The sequence below is a fragment of the Leptodactylus fuscus genome, chromosome 1 (assembly GCF_031893055.1).
Source record: "Leptodactylus fuscus isolate aLepFus1 chromosome 1, aLepFus1.hap2, whole genome shotgun sequence".
NCBI classification, from domain to species: Eukaryota; Metazoa; Chordata; class Amphibia; order Anura; family Leptodactylidae; genus Leptodactylus; species Leptodactylus fuscus.
The window spans coordinates 205,903,497-205,920,743 of record NC_134265.1 but is presented as its reverse complement, the minus strand read 5'-3'; the positions used below and the strand labels follow the sequence as shown (position 1 = coordinate 205,920,743).

The window sequence follows — 17,247 nt, the reverse complement described above, 5'->3', positions numbered from 1 at the left end:
AATTAGGGTGGAGGGAGCCTAGTATTAGCAGAATTGTGCAACGCTTATGGTGGATGAGTATGAGGATGCGGAGGAATTGGAGAGGTTGAGCACAGACATGGAGTTTCATGTTGGGGTGCTTTACACAGGTGGGCACAAAAATGAAGGCTCTATCCAGTGGTGGTTCATTTTTATCAAAGTGAGCCGGTCGGCACTCTCAGCTGACAGACGGGTGCGCTTGTCAGTGATGATGCCACTAGCTGCACTGAACACCCTCTCAGATAGGACGCTGGCGGCAGGACAGGACAGCACCTCCAAGGCATATAGGGAAAGTTCAAGCCACAGGTCCAACTTCGACACCCAATACGTGTAGGGCGCAGAGGGATCGGAGAGGACAGGGCTGTGGTCAGAAAGGTATTCCCGCAACATGCGCCTATACTTCTCACGCCTGGTGACACTAGGACCCTCCATGGCGGCACTTTGGCGAGGGGGTGCCATCAAGGTGTCCCAGACCTTAGACAGTGTGCCCCTTGTTTGTGTGGACCGGTGAGAACTTGGTCGCCTACTGGAGGAACTGCCCTCCCTGCCGCCAACATCACATGCTGGAAACATCTCCATCATATTCTGCACCAATTGCTTGTGGCAAGCATTGATGCGATTGGCCCTCCCCTCTACCGGAATAAAAGAGGAGAAGTTGTTTTTATACCAGGGGTCAAGGATAGCAAGGATCCAGTAGTGGTTGTCCTCCATGATTTTGACAATACGCTTGTCGGTTGTAAAGCACCCCAACATGAACTCAGCCATGTCTGCCACAGTGTTAGTTGGCATGACTCCTCTGGCCCCACCGGAAAGTTCAATCTCCATTTCCTCCTCATCGTCCATGTCTACCCATCTGCGCTGCAACAATGGGACGATTCGAAGTTGCCCGGAAGCCTCCTGTATCACCATCACATCATCGGACAACTCTTCTTCCTCCTCCTCCTCCTCCATTAAACGCGATGAAGCGGACAGATGTGTGGACCTACTCTCCAGCTGTGACGGATCGGATGCTATCCCTGACTCCTCTGTGTGATCTGAGTTATCCCTGATGTCAATCAGGGATTCTCTCAGAACACACAAGAGCAGGATTGTAAGGCTCACCATCGCATCCTCAGAGCTCACCCTCCTTGTGGACTCCTCAAACACCCATAGGATGTCACAAAGGTCTCTCATCCATGGCCACTCATGGATGAGAAACTGAGGCAGCTGACTTTGTGGCACCCTAGGGTTTTGTAGCTGGTATTGCATCAAAGGTCTCTGCTGCTCAACCACTCTATTCAACATCTGAAACGTTGAGTTCCAGCGTGTGGGGACGTCGCACAAAAGCCGGTGTTGTGGCACATGCAGGCGTTGCTGGAGAGATTTTAAGCTAGCAGCGGCTACTGTCGACTTGCGAAAGTGGGCGCACATGCGCCGCACTTTCACCAGTAGCTCTGGAACATTGGGGTAGCTCTTTAGGAAACGTTGCACCACTACGTTGAAGACGTGGGCCAGGCATGGAACATGTTGGAGTCCGGCAAGCTCCAGAGCTGCTACCAGGTTCCGGCCGTTATCACAAACGACCATGCCTGGGCCCAGGTGCAGCGGCTCAAACCATATTGCCGTCTCATCGAGGAGGGCATCCCTCACCTCGGAGGCAGTGTGCTGTCTGTCCCCCAAGCTGATCAGCTTCAGCACGGCCTGCTGACGTCTACCAACGCCAGTGCTGCAACATTTCCAACTCGTAGCTGGGGTCAATCTAACAGCGGAGGAGGAGGCGGTGGCGGAGGAGGAGGCGGTGGAGGAGGAGGAGGAGGAGGGGGGTGTTCTTCTCGTGTCCCTGCCAGGAATGTTAGGCGGGGAGACGAGGTACACTGGGCCAGTTTGGGAAGCAGTCCCAGCCTCAACTACATTCACCCAGTGTGCCGTCAGTGAAATGTAGCGTCCCTGTCCGCATGCACTTGTCCACGCGTCGGTGGTCAAGTGGACCTTTGTGCAAAGCGCGGAACTAAGGGCCCGCCTGATGTTGAGTGACACGTGCTGGTGCAAGGTGGGGACGGCACACCGGGAGAAGTAGTGACGGCTAGGGACGGCATAGCGAGGAGCCGCAGTTGCCATCAGGTCCAGGAAGGCGGGAGTTTCAACAAGCCGGAACGCCAACATCTCCTGGGCCAGCAGTTTAGCGATGTTGACGTTCAAGGCTTGCGCATGTGGGTGGTTAGCGGTGTATTTCTGCCGCCGCTCCAATGTCTGAGAGATGGTGGGTTGTTGTAAAGAAGCGCCTGATGGTGCAGGAGAAGGAGATAAGACAGGAACAGGGGAGGATGAGGAAGAAGTCAACAAAGTGGCGGAGGCAGATGAAGTGGTGTCCTGGCTCGTCCTCTGGAGTGCATCGCCAGCACAGTGAGCAGTGGCAGTGGCAGAGGCAGAGGCAGTGGCGTGAACGGCAGGCGGCCTTTGTCCTGTCGTTGCTGCCTGCCACTGATTCCAGTGCTTGGATTCCAAATGACGGCGCATTGAAGTGGTGGACAGGTTGCTCTTCTCAGAGCCCCTAATCAATTTCGAGAGGCAAATTGTGCAGACAACACTATATCTGTCCTCGGCGCATTCCTTGAAAAAACTCCACACCTTCGAGAAACGTGCCCTCGAGGTGGGAGTTTTTCGGGGCTGGGTACGAACTGGAACATCTTGGGAGATTCCGGGTGTGGCCTGGCTTCGCCTAAGCTGCTGACCTCTGCCTCTAGCTACCCTTTTTGGTGCTGCACCTGCCTCAACATCCACACTACTTTCCCCGCTTGACATCCCCCCTGTCCAGGTCGGGTCAGTGTCCTCATCATCCACCACTTCCTCTTCCAACTCCTGTCTCATCTCCTCCTCCCGCACAATGCGCATGTCAACCGGATGCCCTGACGGCAACTGCGTCTCATCGTTGTCGATGAGGGTGGGTTGCTGGTCATCCACCACCAAATCGAATGGAGATGGAGGAGACTCCAGTGTTTGAGCATCTGGACACAGATAATAATAATAATAATACATTTTAGCCTTTAGTAGATCATTAGAGACTTTTGTGAGAGCTGTTTCAGTAGAGTGCAGAGCGCGGAAACCAGATTGTAAGGGGTCAAGCAGAGAGTTAGCAGAGAGATAACGGATTAACCGAGAATAAACCAGGCGTTCCAAAAGTTTAGAGATGAACGGGAGGTTAGAGACGGGTCGATAGTTAGCAGCACAGGATGGGTCCAGGGAGGGTTTTTTCAGTAGCGGGATTATAACAGCATGCTTGAAGGAGGATGGGAAGATTCCAGAAGAGAGAGAGAGGTTAAATATTTTAGTAAGGTAAGTAGTGACAGCAGGGGACAGAGATTGGAGAAGGTGTGAGGGGAAGGGGTCACTACTGCAGGTTGTGAGGCGAGATGAAGAAAGTAGCTGGGAGACTTCCTCTTCTGTGACAGGTTCAAAAGATGAGAATGGACAGTCTGAAGTGTGGCTGGTGAGGGGATCAGTACTATCGTAGGTGTGGGAGTCAATGCCACCTGGGGCTTGGGCAGTAATTTCCTGATGGATCTTATCAATTTTATCATGGAAATACATGGCCAGGTCATCAGCACTAAGGTCTGTGAATGGCGTCTGCACCTTGGGTGTGAGTAAGGAGTGAAAGGTTTCAAAAAGCCTTTTAGGGTTGCTGGAGAGAGAAGAGATGAGGGCGGTGAAATAGTCTTGTTTGGCAAGGTAAAGGGCAGAGCTATATGTTTTAAGCATAAACTTGAAGTGGAGGAAATCTGCAGGTGAGCGTGATTTTCTCCAGAGACGTTCGGCACACCTAGAGCAGCGCTGAAGAAATCGTGTCTGTGGCGTGTGCCAGGGCTGCTGCCTCCTATGTGGGACTTTACGAGTGGAGGGGGGAGCAACCTCATCCAATGCATTTTTGAGGGTTTCATTATAGTGACTGGTGGCCAGATTGCGACAGGATGCTCGTCTGTTAGGTCCGTGGAATCGCGAAATGGAGGGGCAGGTTGAGGGACAATGAAAGGAGCGGAGAACAGCTCTGGGGAGCAGGGACAGTTGGGGTTATTGTTCTGGGAAGATTGGGAATTTTGGGAGGAAGGAGGACAAGACTGTTGGGTAATAGGAGAAGAGGAGGCAGAGGCTGACTGGCTGGTGGATAATGTGCTGTAAGCGTTATCCGACAGCCATTGCAAGACCTGTTCCTGGTTCTCAGGCCTACTAAGGTTTGTACCCTGCAGTTTAGTTAATGTGGCAAGCAACCCTGGCACTGTGGACTGGCGCAATGCTTGCTGCCCCACAGGAGTAGGCACGGGATGCCCTGTGGCTTCACCGCTACCTTGCTCCCCAGAACCATTCCCCCGACATCGCCCACGGCCTCGTCCACGTCCCTTTCCGGGAGCCTTGCGCATTTTGAATTCCCAGGCAGAAAATGACACTATATGGCAGTAGCAAGACTTGAGGGTATTTGTAACCTCAATATATTCTTTGAATTTCCAGTCAGAAACTGGCACTATATGTCAGTGGCAGGACTTGAAGGTATTTGTAACCCCAATATATTCTTGGAATTCCCAGTCAGACAATGGCACTATATGGCAGTAGCAAGAAATGAGTGTATTTGTAACCCCAATATATTCTTTGAATTCCCAGTCAGAAACTGGCACTATATGGCAGTGGCAGGACTTGAGTGTATTTGTAACCCCAATATATTCTTTGCATTCCCAGTCAGACAATGGCACTATATGGCAGTAGCAAACATAGTGGGTGTATATAGCCCCAATTCTATTGCTAGGGGACTTGCAGTGTATTTCTGGGCTGAAGGTGGGGGGGCACACCGTTGGAACGGGGATCGGGGGTATATATAGGGTATACGGGAATACACTGTCAGTGTATTCCATTCAGGATCCTGGGAAAGCTGGGTTGCGGCGATTGAGCCCGTCAGTGCCACGTTACACTGACAAGCTTCTCCCTGGAATTGAAGTTATATGTAACCCCAATATATTCTTTGAATTCCCAGTCAGACAATGGCACTATATGGCAGTAGCAAAAATAGTGGGTGTATATAGCCCCAATTCTATTGCTAGGGGACTTGCAGTGTATTTCTGGGCTGAAGGTGGGGGGGCACACCGTTGGAACGGGTATCGGGGGTATATATCGGGTATACGGGAATACACTGTCAGTGTATTCCATTCAGGATCCTGGGAAAGCTGGGCTGCGGCGATTGAGCCCGTCAGTGCCACGTTACACTGACAAGCTTCTCCCTGGAATTTAGCTCTTACAAGAGCTGTTGGTTGTCTTCTCCTTCCTATCCTAGCCTGTCCCTGCCTACCCAGAATCTAAGCCCTAGCTAACTGGACGGAAACCTCTGTCCCCAGTGAATTGCAAGCTCAGAATGACGCGAACCTGGGCGGCGCTGTTCTTTTAAATCAGAGGTCACATGTTTTCGGCAGCCAATGGGTTTTGCCTACTTTTTTCAACGTCACCGGTGTCGTAGTTCCTGTCCCACCTACCCTGGGCTGTTATTGGAGCAAAAAAGGCGCCAGGGAAGGTGGGAGGGGAATCGAGTAATGGCGCACTTTACCACGCGGTGTTCGATTCGATTCGAACATGGCGAACAGCCTAATATCCGATCGAACATGAGTTCGATAGAACACTGTTCGCTCATCTCTAATAGGGTGTCCTTTTTGGCAAAATAGTGAAAAAATGGTGGTTCATCTCTTTTAATTTTTTTTTTTCCGGCATTCACCGTACAGGAAAAATATTTTTATATATTTGTAAACCGAACTTTATATATATGTTTATTTATTATTGCATTTATTAGACCCCCACCTAGGAGTCTGATCCACTAACGCAATGGATTACAATGTTAATGCATTGCAAAATACTGGCATTTGTATAACAGGCTGCAAAAAGCATACAAATACATGCCTGAAAAGCCTGGGAGCCTTCAATGGGTTGGAATGGTCATAGGAACAGGACGGCAGCCCCGGATCTTTTTCAAGTACCAATGATTCCCGGTAAAATGGCGTCTTGTTCATCTTTCACAGAGGCGCCAAGGGCTTTAACATCTGCAATCAGTATAAGGCCGGGTTCACACGGAGTTACGTGCCCCGAGATTTGGCACGTAGACGCCGCGTGACCCTTTGCGTGCCGTACACGCTCCCATTGAGTTCAATGGGAGCGGGGAGCATATGCGCCGCGCTAGTTTGCGGCCGTGAATAAATGCACGGCCGCAAACTAGCACGGCGCATACGATCCCCGCTCCCATTGAACTCAATGGGAGTGTGTACGGCACGCAAAGGGTCACGCGGCGTCTATGTGCCAAATCTCGCGGCACGTAACTCCGTGTGAACCCGGCCTAATACAGCAGAGACCTGGAAGCTATCATGTCCTCGTCAATGTGCGGTTTTATATATTGCTAGAAAGCCAACAGTGTGCTGAATTCAGTGCAATGTCAGCTTTTGCTACATGGTGCTAAAGATATTGGTACTGTTAATTTCTCTTCCATAGACTTGTACTAGTGGGGTGTTCCACACAACCCATCAATGATGCTAGGCTGTAAGGCCCATCCTTCTTACAGTGGGGAGATATCTGTGCCAAAACTAAGCGCACTGTCGGTAAATATAACCTCATATTGATGAGGACATGAAAGGACATATGAGTTAATTAAGAGGCAAACCACCATATTAATGAAATGCCCCATACAAGGACAAAGTGTTATTCTTCCTAACATCAACACAGCACAATATTGGTGCCACTGTTGGTAGCAACGTTACCCATATTGAGTTGAGGAGGAGTCATCCAGCTCCTCCGCTATGTGGCTCCTCTGATGCAGGTTTATTAATTGTAAAACCGCATGACAGCGCTTCACCTTACACCCAAGAAATGAGGGAGAAAGGGGAGGAGTGGAAGTGACGGCGAACCTTCGTGAAGATGGTGGCGGGAAAGGGTACAGAGAGGAGGATCCAGAAGAGCTGGATGGTCCCATGATGTTGGAACTGGGCCTACACAATCAGGGTGGAATCAAGTCCTGGTCTAGTTGCGTTTCTAGACTGTGGTCGCTAGCAGTCAAAACATTGACCCAATGGGCCATGAAATCCATGTATTCTCCTTGTCCATAATTGCTGCTCCATGTGTCCACGCTGGTGTGTAACTGTCTCTAGACTGAAATAGTCAAAGGAAAGGCCAACATTCTCTAACATATGGTGATATAAAGCAGGGACAGCTTTCCTAGAGACATAATGACTGACAGCTAGTTATCCTCCATTGAGGTTGATTGCATTTCATCAGTTGGCAAAATGCATTGAAATCCAATAGCAGTGGTATAGCAGAGAATGCATCGCCAGCATCTTGGCCAGGCCACAAGTTAAGTTTTAGAAATGCTATGACTAAGAGTTGAAGTACTCGAAACGCGTCAGCGGTTAGCCATGCGTATGTGAATTCGTTTTTCCATCTGGGTATGTTTTTGTAGGCAATATATTTTTTTTATCCACACACAGTATCTCATAATGTTTTTTATGGACTGTACTATGCATCAATAAAAGTTAAGTTTTATTTTACTACTGGACTTTCCTTGGTTGCTGGATATACCTACCTTTTTGCATTAAGTTGTAGAAATGTCAGATGACTGGGCACATATTGCTGTTTCCTGGCCACACATTCCCTTATGGATGGCTGCCATTAGCATGGAAGAGGAGCAGGAGAAACATGCGGTGATGATGATGATGATGACAACAAATGTATGTTAGTTGTAGATGTGACCTGTCTAAACGGAAGACTACAGGCAAATGGAGTAGAGCAATCTTGCTCACTTCCCTGCCATTGCCATGGGCACTTCCCAAGTCTATTTTGCCAAAGACAGTAATGCTTTTTCATGTGAGTACGTAGAGATATCGCTCCTAGCTTCCTGCACGGCTAAAATTCTGCCTGCAGGTCTTGCACATCACCATGGATTTATTATTTGGCAATATAAAAAAAAAAAAAATCCCACATGGGAGATAACTGTGTAGTTGATGCCACCAGTATCAGAAAAATGTCTGCCACTACCACCACCAGTGCCAACATCCCCAACCTCGAACTTCCCGTAGGGCTGCCCCGGGTAGACATTTTGGATGTTGGGCCCGCCCAATAGTTAGACACAAATAACTGAGATTTTTTTATACATTAATGTAGGCTGCAATACTGTACTTATACGCAGCAAAGAAAAAACTATTAAGAAATGAATATTATTTCAGATTATTGCTCTGGTGATGAGCAGAGCAAAAGAAAAACATTAAATGACAAGGTTTTTTTCAGATTAGAAAAGATTAGAATTGAAAACGACACAAAAAAAACTTAAATAATGGAGATTCTTTTCTAGATTAGCATTGGCTACAAATACTTAACATATGTGCACCACAGGATACCATAAAAGGTTTTGTGAAGTCCATTCCTTGACTGGGCAGAGATGTTTTACTAGCACAAGGGGAAACTACAGAAAATTAGTCAAGTGGTTTTACTTTTATAAATTATTTACATACCGAAATCAATGGTGCTTTAGCTTACATCTTCAGAAAAAAAATATTCTGTGCATTGCAAATATACTCACTCATGTAAAATAGCCAAATAGTAATCAAAATAGGCTCAAACACCTAGATACATGTAATGCAAACACTTGCTTATTTGCTTTGTGCTAAAAATTCAATGATGTAGCTACTGGGGATTCTGAGGTAGCAATTGTTACTAGGTCTTGGAGCCTCAGGGGACCATAAGGTCTCTCTACAACATTAGACAGCAGTATTATAGATTGCACATGGTAAGTGGCGGCCCATTAAGGAAGCCTCAATATAACTTATACAAGTTCAAGCAGTCATGCTAGTTGTATACACTAGAGGGAGCCAAAGTTAAATTTTAAATTTAGAACCTCAATATTATATTTCATGTTATGTTATAGGGAGGAGGGGATGAAGGGTGTGTTGGGATGGAGATGTGTACCTATGATGAAAACACCAATGTCTGGGGAATCAGTGACACTGGATGTGATACACGCAATGCTGAATGAATACACTATAATGCTTCTGAACTGATAATGAAGACATACTTCAGAAGATTTTAGATGTCTTCAGATTTAACTACACTTGGAGTCAAAGAGGTGGAGAATAACTCTATTTAAACTGCATATGCAAGTAAGTGTCACTTGGTTCAGGGACACATCTATGCCATATTCCACTTATTGTGAGGACTATACCAACCTAAACAGACAATATGGAGCTAACAAACCAGGACAAAGGCTATATACTCACCATTCTGCAAGGATTATATAACATGATCTCCAGAAAGGATTATGATAGTGACATCTACAATCTAGATAGCACGGGAATGAATAAAGACACAGATAACACATAATACGTACCCTTATGTTACTATATTCAAGCTGCCATTCACTTTATATACAGATTGTAAAGGGTTATATACAGGTTACAGCTATATTTTATAATGCCAAAATCTACCTGATAATTGAGCTAAAGTACGGTATGTATTCGAAACCGAGTAGTGAATGTGAATTTTTTTTTTCTACTAAATTTTATTTATTTAACAGACCATAAATTACATCATAAAGGCTTAGGCTAAAAGCAAGTATCATTTAACCCAAAGGTGCCTAGAGAAAAAGACAAGGACAAGGGAAATGTCTTGTATATGCAAACCATATGGACAAAACTAGCACAGAATGCATATTATCTAAATATTCCTAGTTAGAATGACCTTACCTTTCTTATATCAGCTTAGATTTAGGATCCAGGATCAGCATCCTAATGTATACCTGTTCTCTCTACAAGTTTGGTGATCTGAGCACAGACCTGGAGAATTTGGAACTACGTGAAAAAGATGCCAACTTGCAAGCCAGAAGATATGTACTGGATAGAGGGATCTCAGAGAGAAAATGGATTGGAATACTTCTATGCCTTGAAACAAGAGCTAGGAAGGTACTGTACCAGTATGTGGTGTTGCTGTAGCATCTATGTATTCCGTATGCTATTGCTTTGTATTATATTGAAGGGACCTGGAGCAGGGATAAATTGGCCTGCCAAAGAATTCTACACTGGGGCAAAAAATAGGTATTGTGATGTTAAGTAATTCTAGTTATGCTAGGTTCACACTAGCGTTCGGAAGTCCGTTCTGTGGTTTCCGTCTTCTGCATGCAGAAGACGGAAACCTGTCAGATCGGGTCCGGCCGTGAGCGGTGGTGAGCGTTTTATGCTCTCTGCCGCGAAACCGTTTTTTTTAAAATCGGACACAGAGTACTGCATGTCCGACTCTGTGTCCGGTTTAAAAAAAACGGTTTCGCGGCAGAGAACATAAAACGCTCACCGCCGCTCACGGCTGGACATCTTTCAAACCCGTCTCCTGCCTCTGTTTTGTGCAGGAAACGGAAACCTGCAGAACGGAGATCGGGCGCAGATGTGAACGAGCCCTTAAGTTCTTTTATCCCTGCTGGTTGTATACTGAAACCAGGCGAAAATCCTTTATAGTTATGGGGATGGAGAGCCGAACGCTAGCAGAAACCTAGTGTAAGGTTCCATTCAGTGGCGTAACTACCGGGGTAGCAGAGGTAGCGGCTGCAGCAGGGCCCGGGAAATTAGGGGGCCCGGCGACAGGCGCTACCGCTGCCTTTTGTTTTTTTTTCTTAATAGGCCATTACCGGCTGGAGTTACCCCAGTCGGTAACGGGCCCTATTTACTTACCAATCCTGGCAGGGGCCGGGATCGATAAGTGACGCCACGGGCCCCACAAACATCATTATTATACTTACTTACCTTTCCATGCTCCGGGCAGGTTCGGGGCTACTTCTGGACGCTCCCTGACGTCATATGACCCGGGACGCATATCCCGGTCATGTGACATCCTGGACGTCATTGAAGAAGGCCAACACCACCGAGGACTGCAGTGGAGCCGAAGATAGGTAAGTAACAGTGTTTTTTATGTTTATATCTCCTCTCGGTCTCGGTCTGAAAAGACCCCAGAGTATAATAATTGTTCATGGGTGTCCATAGTGGGACATAATAGTGTGTGCAGGGGCCACTAGGATGCATAATACTGTGTGCAGGGGCCAGTATGGGGCTTAATACTGTGTGCAGGGGAGTCTTCGGTGGGCGTCGGTCGGGGGGGCCCCATGTTAAAAGTTCGCCACAGGGCCCCACCATTCCTACTTACGGCGCTGGTTCCATTCAGATCACATTTTTTACATGTGTTTAGCAGATGCATTATAACAAATGGAAAAAAGAGACAGATGCAAATGGTTGGCCATCCATTTACATATAGATCAATGTTATAAAAAACAGATCTGTTAAGTGGATGTAAAAATAAAACACTTTCTATGGAGCGTCATTTATCCAAAGACAAATCGTAGGTAACTAAAGAAATCAGTATATACCGTGTCTCCGAAAATAAGACAGTGTCTTATATTAAATTTTGGCCCTAAAGAAATGCAAGGTCTTATTTTCAGGGGATGTCTTAGTTTTCCCATGTCATCGTAGGGAAAAAATTGGGCGGCAAAGGTCCAAGCAGTCAGTCAAGTGTGAATCTAAAACTGAGGGCCTATTCTATGTATAGGACATCAATTTTGACTAATTTTTTTGAAAGTGTCACTAGTTCTTTGTGAATACATTCCAAATAATTCCTTTCGTACTGTGATTTGTTTGCAGTGGAGCGACCTCAACAGTTTTTAGATGTGAGGAAAAAAGAACACAAAAGCCATATGCTGCAAAGATAATAAATAAAACGGTAAGTATTTATGTTTCCAATGACACCCCACCCCCACCCCATATACTACTAAATACAGATGCATGCAAGTTGTGGGCTATAGGGTACTTTTGAAGGTGCCCTTCAATCTTAGACTACATTCACACGATCAAGATGAAAAAAGGACATGAAAAATGGCAATCTTGAACCCCACAGGAGGCTGTTTTCATAGAACTCCTATACAACAATGTATGGAGGGATCTGTGAAAATGGACAAAAATAGGAGTTAAAGGGGGTTTCCAGGCAGGTTTTTTTTTATTTATTTATTTATTTTTTAAAAAGGGCTGATAGTGCTAGTGATGGGTTAATAAATACACCCTGTCAGGGTCTGGGGTTGCTAGGTGGGGTGGCATAGACGCAAAAGTCCAGTTTCTTTAGTCCAAAACAAAGGTAGAGTTTATTATCACTCAAAAAGGTAGTGCAGCAACAAAAGGAAACAATACAAAAATAAATACCTGCCTGGCTAGGCTCCAACTAAACATAGAATAGGTTACCTCACCTAGAATAACAGAAATCCAACAGCCAGTAGAATCATTCAGGACATAGCTCCAAAAATATAACCTCTCTATTGGCTCTCCAGCCAAACTCTGCCCCCAGTCTGCTGTTGGAGCTGACTTCTTAAGCCTCCTTGACGAGGAGACTCTCAACAGCTAAGTCGCTGCCGGAACATCCCCAAAGTGTGGACTGGAGGGGGGTGGAATGACAGGTCCCATTACCAACCTACCTGCCATTCCTAAAAAATCCAGCCCAGTAAACAGAACTTTGAAATAACACTCAGCAGACAGAATTATCTGCTGAGAAACATTCTTTCTGGAGTTTTCTCATCTCACCCACCTTAGTAGTCTGGGTGAGATGTACACCCCCTCATTACCTGACAAGCCATCGGCTTACAACCCATATACCTTTAGAAGTTTTTGGAGTGATTTCTGGGTGTCTCTGGTTGCTGCTGCATCCTCTGCGTTTGCTTACATGCTGTTACCTTCCTGCTGTGCAGCTTCCTGTGTAGCTGCTGCACTAACTCCCTCTCACTCAGCACCCTCTTCTCTCTCACTCCTACACTCCTACTCCCTGTCTCTCATTACAATAGTGATCCCGCCCATTACTAACCCTTCCCACTCTTCCATGTCTCTTTAGAATAGCAATTTCACCCATTACTAGCCCCTCCCACTCTCCCCATCTCCCTGGCTAAGCTTTACCCACTGCCAGAAAACAGGAAGAGGGGGAGGACCCATTCCCCAGACACAGGAAGGCTTGGTAAGTATTGATGGGGATAGGGGAGGGGGAAGAGTACTGGTGGCATTCCATTTTGAAAGCCATGAAACGTAACGTAACTGGATTATCAAAAAGTGTCCTTGGCGTGGTCACATGACTTAAGTAAATTAGAAATTAGAAGTAAATTATTGAAGTACATTAGAAATTAGGTGGGGGGAGGGTGTTTAGTTTAGGGGATAATTATCAGTTTATCCTGGACAACCCCTTTAAGTGAATAGCGCCCATTCAATTTAAATGAATTAATTGCTTCCATGTGACATCTGCTAATATAATGGCCCGGTGATATCCATTTTTTTTTAACAAGACAGGGAATAGATTTATATTTCAGTCTAGGTTCACACCTTGATTCGTTTGAATGGATTTGCAAAGTGTCCGCCCATGAGCGCCCGTGAGCGTCTTCTGGTCTCCACGGCGAAACAGGTTTTTTTTTTTAACCTCAAGTCAGACAGTCGCTACAATGCCCAGATGAAGCCCACTGGTTAGAAAATGATGTTTGCTTTCTTACCTTATACACAGATATGCACCTATAATGAGGTGAAGTGAGGCCTCAGACCGCGCTACCCGTGGCAACCAAGGGGGGACAGCATATTGACCATTTCTTTAACCTAAACCAACCCTGGGTGGCTTAGAATTGTAGGCAGGGGAGGAGAGAGGTTGTATAGAAAGGAGCTCTGGGCGCCTGCAGCTGCAGATAAAGTTTACTCTCTTGCCACACTTACGTCATGGCACTGAAGAACACTGGGGCGTTGTAAGTAACGCCCCAGCACTGTGACATAAGTATAGTAGCAGCAACAACAACACAATCATCCTGGAGTTGGCAGCAGAGAGCAGCCAGGACAGGTGCGTGGACAGGTAAGTAAAAATTATCGGATACTGTACAGAGGACAACAAAAAAAATGGGTGGTTGGGGGTCTTCTAACCCTAATTGTATATGTCTTTCACAAAATGTACATTAATATTGTGTGGCCATGGCTGCTGGACCATATAGCCCAGACTGACATTGAGTGGATATAATACAACATACAGCAAGAATAAAAACTTTATGATAATAGTGTCAAGATTTCATGCTATATATGGTTCTAATTGATAGGATAGGTTTAGATCTACAAACCAAAAATAAGGGCTATATTACCTGGTTAGTGACCAGATATTTTGTACGTGTGTGTTGAGTCGCCAGTGGTAGGGCAAGAACCTGTTATGTGGGTGTGGTATTTGCTTTTGCTTCTAGTTTTCTTCTATGTTGTGCCCCACTAGGTCAGAAGGGATTCACATAATGGCAGCTCCTATAGCTGCTTTCTCTAGAGGTGATCTGGCTGTAGTTACAGTCAGCTCTACAAGTCAACCCCTGCATAGGGACCTGGAATTAACTATGAGGATACTAGCAGGTCGGTATCTTCTCTCAAAGGGGCCCCAGTACAAGTAGTGGTCCAAAGGTCTGTGGCAGGTGACAAGTGTTCAAGAAGGATCAGCTCAGGTTCACCTATCAGGGAAAACTGAATAATAAACATTGACCTTCTTGACTTTTATTGCTTGCATCAGTCAATGAAATGAATGAACGTAAATAAAAAGTCATGGTCATGTGACTGAGGTTGCTTTGACTGCAACATTGACTAAAGTCAGGAATATGGTCATGTGAATAGACATTGAAATCAGTGTGAACAAGACCTTTGTGGCAAAAAGTTTGCCTTCATTGATTTTCTAAGGGGGGGGGGGGGGGACAAAAACATTTTTACAGGTAAAATTAACATGCTGCTTAGTTTTTTCCACAATGCAAGGAACTGTAAAATATGGTGGAGTAACACCTGAGCTGTTGAGAGCAGTAAGCAGACGACAACATCCTCTGAAGGGGTCAGCAGTATATGAACCCCAACTGGCAAATGACAAATTGGAAGACCTTGGTTACCAAACTTTGATTCCTATTGGGAGAGACTCATTTGGGACCCCCCTCTATTGTATGTTTCACGTGTGGCAACATTCAGTTACATTCTGCCTTTGTTCTGCTTTTCAGCTATATACTACCCATGATAATCTTGCTTCACACACACAGCTCTTCTACCTCCATATTCTCCCATACCTCACAAGCTCTACTACTTTACATCCCCTTCCCCATCACTTAGCTCAGTCCAGCACAGCTTCCACCCTGTATGAGGCTATTATGGAGTTGGTACATGACTGACAAGGGTCCTTTTGCAGTGCCTACAAAATACTGGCAATTCGTATTGCTGGCCATTTACAGACCTGCAATGAGAAGAAATTTCACCTTTGTTTGCCAGATACAGTAGAATAAAAATCTGAGGAAATGAAAGCTTACCATTTGGAGACCACCATTACAAGACATTGGGAAATATCACTTTATTTTTTTCTAGAGACATTTGAGCAAATCAAGACACAATACTCAAATGTACAATTTATAAAAAAAAAATTACTATTAGAATTTTGACTTTAGGAGCATTAACTTTACAAGAAGTGCAAGTACTTTCTATGGCCTGCCAGAAAACCAGCCCTGATTTAGTTAATGTGGCCTGGTTACCTTCCTGTGCTGTTTCCAGGGGAGGATCCAGGGCCGGGCGAGCCGGGCAACCGCCCGGGGCCCCGCGGCGCTGCCCGGACCTAACAAAATGGTCCCGGTCGGCATGTCCCGATTTCAACTCATCTCATGAGCTGAATACATAGGCGTTTAAAGCAGGAGCTGTCACAGCTCAGCTCCTGCTTTAACGCTGAGCTCCGGCATTTGTAGCCGCGATGTGATGATGTCACATCGCGCCTACAATATGTGTATGAGGGAGAGAGCTGCGAGGGAACGAGGAAAGGTGAGTGTGTGTGTGTGTGTGTGTGTGTGTGTGTGTGAGAACAGCATGACACTGGGGCAGATGGAGGGGGAGAGAACAGTATGCAGATGAACGGAGGGAGAACGGCATGACACTGGGGCAGATGGAGGGGGGAGAACAGTATGACACTGGGGCAGATGGAGGGGGGAGAACGGCATTACACTGGGGCAGATGGAGGGGAGAACGGCATGACACTGGGGCAGATGGAGGGGGGAGAACGGCATGACACTGGGGCAGATGGAGGGGGGAGAACGGCATGACACTGGGGCAGATGGAGGGGAGGGAGAACAGCATTACACTGGGGCAGATGGAAGGGGGAGAACGGCATGACACTGGGGCAGATGGAGGGGGGAGAACGGCATGACACTGGGGCAGATAGAGGGGGGAGAACGGCATGACACTGGGTCAGATAGAGGGGGGAGAACGGCATGACACTGGGGCAGATGGAGGGGGGAGAACGGCATGATACTGGGGCAGATGGAGGGGGGGGAGAACGGCATGACACTGGGGCAGATGGAGGGGGGAGAACGGCACGACACTGGGGCAGATGGAGGGGGGAGAACGGCACGACACTGGGGCAGATGGAGGGGCGAGAACGGCACGACACTGGGGCAGATGGAGGGGGGAGAACGGCACGACACTGGGGCAGATGGAGGGGGGAGAACGGCACGACACTGGGGCAGATGGAGGGGGGAGAACGGCATGACACTGGGGCAGATGAAGGGGGCAGAACGGCATGACACTGGGGTAGATGAAGGGGGGAGAACGGCATGACACTGGGGCAGAGACGGTGGGGACATGAAACTGTGGGCAGATAAAGGGGGAGAATGGCATGAAACTGGGGACAGAGATAGAGGGGGGGGACATGAAACTAGGGGTAGATGAAGGGTGTATATGAAAATGGGGGAGAGATGGAGGGGGGACATATAATTTACGGGTGACTGTAGGAGGATTATACTGTGTGGAATCACATGAAAAATGAATGAGAATGGGCGGAGTCAACATAAAAGTGGGTGGGGCCTAATTTGCTGCTGCGCGCGCCGCACGTTTTATTCCCTCTTTCTGGTCTTCAACAGTTGGGAAGTACAGGTTAGAAGTGCGAGACCCCCCAGTAAGTAGGGCCCCGCCAAAGTCAATTGCCCAGGGCCCCGCAAACCCTGGATCCGCCACTGGCTGTTTCCCTGTCTTATATGAAGTCACAGCGGAGTTTGACAACTACCATTAAAAGTCCTTGTTTTCATTGGCAAATTAAACAAACTGAGATCATCAAGATTGGTGAAGAATGTTGAACTATGCAGAACTACTGTAGTTATGTTCATAGGAAAATCTTTAGTGCAAAAGACAAATCTGAAAGATTTCATAGAACTAGAAC

At 46.8% G+C, this 17,247-nt stretch overlaps 1 protein-coding gene across 1 annotated transcript in view; it reads left to right on the top strand.

Annotated features, from left to right (window-relative positions):
• Nucleotides 1-9,827: 9,827 nt before the first annotated feature.
• The window catches only part of LOC142215516 (calcium/calmodulin-dependent protein kinase type IV-like), a 55,562-nt gene continuing 48,142 nt past the window's right edge, over nt 9,828-17,247 (top strand). Inside the window, exons 1-2 of the mRNA XM_075283701.1 lie at nt 9,828-9,959; nt 11,679-11,757. Of these exons, the coding sequence (XP_075139802.1) occupies nt 9,862-9,959; nt 11,679-11,757 (177 nt within the window). The 5' untranslated portion in view covers nt 9,828-9,861. The remainder of the gene's footprint in view (nt 9,960-11,678; nt 11,758-17,247) is intronic.